Below are 9094 nucleotides of genomic sequence, written 5' to 3' on the forward strand. Positions count from 1 at the left end.
AGTGATGTAACATACACAGTCACAGTAGGCAGAGAAAATGGCCAACGATGGTGTTTTAGCTTTGACTCTTCTGAGAATGGATTGATTCCTGTGAATGGCCAAAAGCCTTCCCTTCAGAAGACGTTCTTTGACTTTGACTATCAACACTGTTTGACTGGCAAAAATTGCCCTAACCCATTGCAAAACTCAAATTATAAAGCATGTGAACATGAATATGAAGTTAAAAACAAGTCATGACTGCAACTCTACATGGCATTCTGCAATATTATTTATATCACAGGAGTCAAATTTGAAACTAGACTGTGGGCATTTTTTTTTTCTCTCTATTCTTTATAACTTTCCTGAAAGTTCCTCTCTATTCTTTTTCTGTTTTGTTTTTTTTTTTTAAATTGATACTGTCTTGGCATAAGTACCAGAATTCAGATGACAAAACAAATGAAGCAACAATAAAAGAAGCTACCCTGATCCCCATCCCCCAAATCACCATTTAAATTTAAAATACAGATTTTTTTAAAAGATGAATTTCACCATTACCTCCCCAAGAGAAATTTTTCATTTTTCCTTTTATTCCTTTTCTGTTTCCCACATCCCCCAAATATACATTATTCTCAGGAAAGTCCATGGTCTTCATCTAACAAAGAATTAGATGAAGCATTAACTATGGCTCTAGGAAACATCCCACTCACAGGGCTCAGATTCAGCTGATGAGAAACAGGCAACAGCTGTTCCAGTGTTATGACCGAGGCTGAGAAGGCGCAAATGTAAACTTCCCTCTTCCTGCCAAATCTCTGGCTTGGAGAGAGAGGATGGCCAGGCTACATGAAGCTGTGGAAAAATATAAGGTTCTAGGCCAGCTTTGTTGGAGAATATACCAGATGACCTGTCAGAGGTTTCACTTGAGGGCAGCAGGAACTCTGGGCAGTGAACCCTTGAAACAGACTGGTACTGTCTTTTTTGTACTGTGGGTTATGACCCATTAGTGGGTACTGAAATCAATTTAGTGGTTTAAGAGGAGGTTTCTTTCTGTCTTTTTAAGTAAAATAAAACTGAAATAAAATAAAAAAGATAATAAATCAGAGCACATTAAACATAAGAGTAATTACTGTTTCATGAATCTTCATTTCAGATGTGTGTGGGCCCTGTATATGCACTGGGTCATACTCTAAAATGTTTCTTGCTGTGAGTCACAATCTGAAGTCTGAAAGCCACCTCGCCTGTATCTTACACTATCTTAGAAGGACATGAGTTCTGAGTCACTATAGCTATTGGGAATAACCATTATCTATGGAAACTTGCCTGAGGTCATCCCAGGCTGCAGAGGGAAGTACCCAGGGACATTTCACAGAGTATCCAGAGATGCAAGTTAGTTTTAAAGTGTGTTTTATTTTCCTTGGTGTTTTCTTTTTCAAGAGTGAAAGTTGCATATATGATATTCCTAGAAACTTTCTCCTTTCCTAGCGTTTCTGGAAAGAGGAAATGGCATCTATCCTCTCACTCTTGATATCTATCTTTATCAAGAAGAAAGCTTACAAGTGACTGCATAGTCACTGTTGACCACAAGGAAATCATTTCTTGAGCTTGGGAACTAGACTTGTTTTCTCATCTGTTCAAAATCTGACTTTATTTGACTGAATTTTTAGAGTCTTCTCCCCCTTAATTCTAACCCTAACCCTCTTATACAGTCTACTTTTTTAAAAAATGGTTCAGGCTCGGTGCCTCAGCCTGTAATTCCAGCACTTTGGGAGGCAAAGGCGAGTGGACTGCCTGAGCCCAGTGGTTCAAGACCAGCTGGGGCAACTTGGTGAGACCTCATCTCTACAACAAATCAAAAATTTGCCAGGCGTGGTAGCGTGTGCCTGTAGTTTCGGTTACTCTGAAGGCTGAGGCGGAAGAATCACTGGAGCCCAAAAGGTTGTGGCTGCAGTGGCGGAGAGCATGCCACTGCACTCCAGCCTGGGCGATGGAGTGAGACTCCAACTTAAAAAACAAAAAAAATGGATGTGCCACTAGTTTAACCACCCACAGCTGAAACAACATTTTCCGGGAAAGAAAGGCTAAAAGGAAGCTTTGTCACAGCTCACTGTACATCAGTTAATATATAATCATTTTGCTACATAAGAAAATTTTATAACAGAGAAACAATATCTTAAAAGTGTGCGGTTTCATCAGATATTCACATTCTATGTCCTGGCAGTGGCAAATAGTATATCTCGTCTCTCTCCCTAAAAATGTCTCTCATTGGATGATACGTCAAGGAAAAATATTTTATTCTGAACAAAGGGATAAATTACAGTAACAAGAAATGAGAGCAATTAATTTAATACTAAGACATTTCTCTTACACTCATTTACCCCTTCAAGAACTTCCTGAATTCTCAATAATGAAAAATTCAAAGAAAGGCTTAGTCTATTCTTCATCCCAGTAGCAAAGAGGGGTACCTTTGTGGACCCTAACAAAAAGTCCATTGAAGTTATCCTTTTCCTTCCCTCACTGGATAATTGGGCTGAAAAGCCTGAGTGGTGATGGCTTCTGGAAATACTAAAATCAAGTCGACTCAGAAAATAACTTAGTACCAAGCAAGCATCTCTAGGACAGGCCAAAATCTCTTATTAAAAAACTCTGTATAAGTCTGCCCCTCCTTGCTGTGATAAAATCTAATTGTGGCTTGCAAATTTAATAAAATGTGAGTTGTCTTAGCTTTGAAATATTTCCAAAGAAGCAATATTCCATTTTAAGTAATTGTGTCATAGTCGTCACTTGCAAATGCGTTCAGGGACAAAAGAGAAGCCAAGCCTGGAGGTTCTGCCTTCACCCTGGTGGCATAATAGTAGTATTAGAGCATGATTAGTCCTATTAATGGGAAGGAAAGGGAAGGATATACAGGTAATTAGGACTCAAGTGCTCTTCTCTGTGAGAGCAAATAAAACTCTTCCTGCAGCTAGAGTTGTATATATAATGAACATGAAAAATGATTGCTAGTAGGAGAAACAGAAACCCATGTGAAGGGGCCTCATCACGTGCTGATATAAGTTCTCTTATCACCCTCTCAAACACACTGGATTGAGCTGAATTCTGGCATGCACCAAACATACTTTGAATGTGGATGTGGCTAATTTAGGGCACCAAAAAATGAAAATTTTGAAGAGGACTGATAATGACTGAAACTCTTAAACACCATTCCTCAAAGTATATCATGCTTTTTGTTGGCTGTGAAACCTTAAGCAAGAGCTTTAACCATTCCAAAAGCACACCCCCCCAGAAAAACCCATCTCGTTGTAATTGTGAGGATTATGGGAAATAATGCATCAAAGCAGTTAGCCCAACACCTGGCACATATTAAGCACTCATTAAATATTAATGAGGTAGTTATAGTGGATAGTATTTTACAAACTTATTTCACCAAAAAAAAAAAAAAAATCTATTTTTGCCCCAAGCATTTAGAGTTCCACAGACCTTATGAAATATTCTAGGGTAATCACTGTCTTGGACCTATGATTTGAAATGTTATCACTATTTCTAATCAACATTTAAGAGACACTGAGAGACAAAGGGTTTAAAATTGTTATTTTAATGGACTAAAAATAGTATACTACCCAACAAAATACATTAGAACAACATTTCTATGGCTCTCTTATTTGTGTCCCAAGAACGTGATTTAGTTTCACTGAAGTACAATTAATAAGACATCTTAGCTGCTCTGTAAATAGCAGATATGAGTCTATTTCCTTCTAAATTTGATAATCTAAAGCTCAGCACTAGATAAGCTTCAGTGCTATTACAAAGATTATGGTTATCTGCCCCATTATTTACCTCTTTTGGTTAAGTATTTATAGTTAACATTTGCATTATATCCAATGTGTAGTATACCAGAGTGCATTACAAATAAGATTTCTCGGTGGTTTAAAAAAAAAATTCCTAGTAAATATATAAAACAAAGTGCCTTCCAAAGAACATATTTATATGTGTGTGTATTATAATTACATATATATATTTATATATATAAAACAGGGAGTTGAGTCACAGAAGGAAGATAGCACTAATGCAATCACTAGTATAATTAGAGTACTCTAGGTTGTAGTACTCACTGGAAATTCTATTTTTTTTTAAGTAATTATAACTAAAGGATGGTATGCTCTTTTCCATACTTATGAACATCCTAGTGGTGGTGGTATATTCAATAGCAAAATCTTAGTGACAATCCATTTCTGTTTCAGCCCAGGCTAAACGATTTCATTACATGTCTTCACTGTGGCTAGACAAATTAAGAGCTGAAAGCAGGGAAAAAAACAACTAATGGCATGGACGTTAACATCCTCCCATATACGCCCTTTTCCTCCCTCTCTTTTTGTCATTCTTTCTCCACCTCTTCGCTCTTTATACTACATTTTCACTTCTATTTCTCTCCCATTCTCTTTTTTTCTATCTTGCCCCCACCACAGGTTCACCCATGATATCAAAAGAAATCCAAAGGAACTGCTTAAGGTCATATAGAACTGATATGGGACCTAACGAAGGATGTAAAATTGGAGGGCGCTTAGTTCTCAATATTTTGTAGATTTTTAAATAATCATCATATTATCTAGCAATTTAGAAGATAGAAAAACAAAATCCTAGAAACTTGACTGTTATAAATGTCTCCAGAAATTGTCAAGTGTCCCCTGGGAAGAGGAATAAAATTACTACCAATTGAAAACCACTGTTAACTCTCAGCTTTAATATAAGCCCATTTTTCTCTTATTAGTTGCCTCACCATTGCCACTCAGGATCTTTTCCCATACCTTCTTGGCACTAATTGACACAACTGCCATAGTACTGGAATATCTTTAACACTATTGCTTAGAGCAGAATTAGACTCTAGATATCTAAACTGGTCTATAACAGCATTGTCCAATAAAAAAAAACATGAGCCACCTAATATAATTTTAAATTTTCTTACGGCGGTAAAAAGAAACAGGTGGAATTTACATTTTTATTGTCTTCCATATCCAGTTTGTATTTTACATTTACAGCATATTTAAACTCATATTAGCCACATTTCAAGTGCTATATATGACTACTGGCTACAATATAGGACAATAGAAATGTATTAAAAAAAGTGTCAAAAAGGATAGAGAAAAAGTAGGAACAAATCAAATATTATCAACCTAATATATAAAAAAATAGATTTCTATTTTAATCACTGATCTTTTTCCACAGCGTTAGCTATATTATATATTAACTCATCAAATTTTTTGCCTTCTTGGAAACTTATCAATTATATAAAGAAGACCACTATACACCCAAGAGCCTATAACAGATGCATTAATCTTACAGTTCCATCTAATCATAACAAGGTTGAGATCTTCCACTTCTCATGGAAGAATCTTTTTTTTTTTTTTTTGTAGTCAGGGTCTCACTCAGGCTGGAGTGCAGTGGCACAATCATGGTTCACTGCAGCCTCAACCTCCTGAGCTGAGGCAATCCTTCCACCTCAGCCTCCCGAGTAACTAGGCCTACAAGCATGTGCCACCACGCCTGGTTAATTTTTTTTTATTTTTTGTAGAGATGAGGTCTTGCTATGTTGCTCAGAGTGGTCTCAAATTCCTGGGCTCAAGCAATCCTCCCACCTTGACCTCCCAAAGTGCTAGGACTACAAGTGTGAGTTGCCATGCCCAGTCCTTGTGGAGGAATCTTTATAAAATAAAGTGGGCACACTCAATGCACAAGAAGGTAAAGTTTATGTTTTATATATCTAGAAAGATATACACCAACACCAATAAAAAGCAATTACATGTAAGTGCATGGAATTATGAATAACTCTTACTTTCTCACTTGATCATCTATGTTTTTTCAACAAGTGCAGTACCATTTTTAATCAAATTTTTGGAAATAGGGGGATGAAGGGATGGGTAGTAAAAGTGAATAAGTACAGGCCAGAGATGCCAAAGGCACTGAAATGCCTAGATGATATCATACAACTAAGAATTTGTCTGCTATAGTCTGAATGTCTGTGTTCTCCAAAATTGATGTTGATATCCTAATTCCCAAGGTGATGGTACTAGGAGGTGGAGCCTTTGGAAGGTGGTCAGACCATGAAGGCAGAGCCCTTGTGATTAGGGCTTAGTGCCCTTAGAAAAGAGATCCCAGAAAGCTAGCTAGCCCCTTCCCACCATTAGAAAACACAAAAATGGTGCCATCTGTAAGGGATAAGCCCTCACCAGATACTGAATCTGCCACCTTGAACTTGCACTTCCCAGTCTCCAGAACTAGGAGAAACAAATGTTTGTTGTTGGCAGTTTTGTTATAGCAGCCCAAATAGGCTAAGGCATAGCCTATACCCTACAAGTTCCAACTATCCCGCTGAGCATTCATTTACATATATATCTTTGTATAATTAATTGAAACTAGTACCTAACACATATATAAAAACTCAAGTTATGTCTTATACTGTCTTAATGTATACTAAATATTCGAAAAATATAACTACTATATAAATTAAGGGTCAACAGTTCTCTGTTTATTTGGGATTCTACCAAAATTTGCTCATAAATTCAAAAAAATTCAGCCATTGAAGTTAAGATCACTTGTGAAAACTAAGTCACTAATTCAAAATACCAGTGCCACTCTGTTTTAGAAGATGTTGAAGATTATTATCTACATGTATAATAAGGATGTACAACTTCATTATGTCTTCTAGTGTACTCATGCCAATTATACTATATCATATTTGTTTACACATATTGTTAATTACAGAATTTTCTCTTTATTTCTCCTTTATATTTATTTCAGGTAGGAAATTCTGTTGAATTTTATACAATAAGGCATATGTAAAAATTAAGACTTTATGTGTATAAAAATTTCACTTCAAAATTGTCAAGGCACATTATAAAATATTCATTATAAAAAGAGTGTGCTAAGTCTGAAAGGATTAAGAACAAGTTAACAGAAAGCCAAACAATTAACAGCATACTTATCCCAAATAGATGTGAATCACTTACCTTCCAAACTAGGGGAAGGGAAGGCAATCATCATAAGCACAGGAAGAATCATTACTCCATCTACCATTGTACAACTGTAGAGGGAAAAGAAGAGATGTAAGTAATTAAAAAAAAAAATCTAACTGCAGGATGACAAATTAAATTAAGCATACCATCTTCAAACTATCATTCGTGGTCCTTCTTACAAATGTCCCTCACATATATTGCTTTTTTCCTTACTGCATTTAAACATATACCTTTACACGCATCTAAGCATTTCATCTTAAGGAGTTAATCAGAATTACCCCCAATTGATAGACGTTCTAACAGCATTTTCTCAGAGTCTACTCTCTTACAAAAACCCAATAAGGAAATGAAAAATTTTCAGCTATCAGGGTAGGCAATCCCAAAAGATTTTAGGTTTGAATTTTATCTTCCCCTATTGAATGCAAAATTGCCACTAAATTAAAAACCCTGAGGAGCATGACTAGAGGATTCTAACATGATGCTAGAGATTAAGTAACTGAATATTTCAAGCCAAATTACTATGCTTGAGCCCTATATCTCCTTTAAAAGGACTGGGATTGGAACAACCTAATCATTATACAGCCCAAAAGCAAAAACATGAATAATTTTTTTAAGTATACCTCATCTATGGCAAAGCAATATACTCTACATTAACTTCAGATACAACAAAGCATACACAAAACTAAAACAGAAAGACTTTATAAAGACATTATTTAAACCTATAATATATAAAACTATCAACAAGTGAAAATAAGATAGAAGCATAAATTTCAAGTTGATATTGGTCTAAAAGTACATTGGTAGAAGCTCAATTTTTTGAGTTAAGGGACTACAACAAAGAACTTTTCTGCTTGAATAACGTAAAATATCAGGAATGTGAAGGAGTTTGGCTAGTTGCAATTTTCTGGATGGTAAAATGAAGAAGAAAACTAATAAAATTACTTAATGAATAGGTTAGTGTGTCAGACTCAGAGCAGGCTCAGAAAAAAAAATAGGTTAGTGTGTTACCTTACTCTCATAGCTTCAAAGCAAAGCAAAAGGCCATTGCTATCTTATTTTTGGGGGGCATTGACCTTCTCACCCATCTTCTTAAAATCAATTTTTTTGGTTAATGATCTGTTTACTCCCCACTCTCCCATCACATCTTACCACTCTCCATTTCAACTTATTTCTCCTGTTTTCCACAACTTTATTTCAGTCAATACCTTCTCTAATAATACGGGTGATAGAGCCGGGCTCGGTGGCTCAGCCTGTAATCCCGCGCCTTTGGGAGGCTGAGGTGAGTGGATTGCCTGAGCCCGCGGGTTCGAGACCCGCCTGGGCAGACGAGACCATCTCTACAATAAATCAAAAAATCAGCCGGGCGTGGTAGCGCGTGCCTGTAATTCCGGCCACTCGGAAGGCTGAGGCGGAAGGATCACCGGAGCCCAGCAGGTCGAGGCTGCGGTGGCCGGGAGCGGCCACTGCACTCCAGTCTGGGCGACAGAGTGAGACTCTGACTCAAAAAAATAATAATAATAATAATAATAATACGGGTGATGAAGTAAAGGGATGTCTATGAACCTCCCTTGCATATTTGTAAAAGCAAATGAAACTTGAGAGAGCTAAGTCCCTTTTTAATGCTGTAATAATTATTATTTCTAGCCGGCCTCGGTGGCTCAGCCTGTAATCCCGTACCTTGGGAGGCTGAGGTGAGTGAATTGCCTGAGTCCTCGGGTTCGAGACCCGCCTGGGCAACTTGGTGAGACCTCATCTCTACAATAAATCAAAAAATTAGTTAGCGTGGTGACGCGCCTGCAATTCCAGCTACTTGGAAGGCTGAGGTGGAAGGATCGCCAGAGCCCAGTAGGTCGAGGCTGCGGTGGCCGGGAGCGGCCACTGCACTCCAGTCTGGGCGACAGAGTGAGACTCCAACTCAAAAAAAAAAAAAAAAAATTTATGATTATTTCTATCTTCACATAGATCTTTTTTTTTTGTAGTAGGTCCTTCTTGGGACATACAAATCCCTTATCTTGGCCCCTCACAAGGAGAGACTGACTCTTCCAACACATCTCTGTGCCTCTGAACATGAATATGCTTTGTTCTCCTCCACTTGAACTGCCCTGGGCCTC

The 9094-nt window shown here is 37.3% G+C and overlaps 1 protein-coding gene across 2 annotated transcripts in view; it reads right to left on the bottom strand.

Moving 5' to 3' along the window:
* The window catches only part of ACVR1 (activin A receptor type 1), a 60910-nt gene extending 53866 nt beyond the window's left edge, over positions 1 to 7044 (bottom strand). The window contains exon 1 of one of the 2 annotated variants that reach the window (XM_008056158.1): positions 6978 to 7044. In XM_008056158.1, the coding sequence (XP_008054349.1) occupies positions 6978 to 7044 (67 nt within the window). The remainder of the gene's footprint in view (positions 1 to 6977) is intronic. The other variant, XM_021711405.1, reaches the window with a different exon arrangement.
* Between the last annotated feature and the right edge of the window lie 2050 nt (positions 7045 to 9094).

This window comes from Carlito syrichta, unplaced genomic scaffold (genome assembly GCF_000164805.1).
Source record: "Carlito syrichta isolate Samal-C Ts95f unplaced genomic scaffold, Tarsius_syrichta-2.0.1 Scaffold302268, whole genome shotgun sequence".
NCBI classification, from domain to species: domain Eukaryota; kingdom Metazoa; phylum Chordata; class Mammalia; order Primates; family Tarsiidae; genus Carlito; species Carlito syrichta.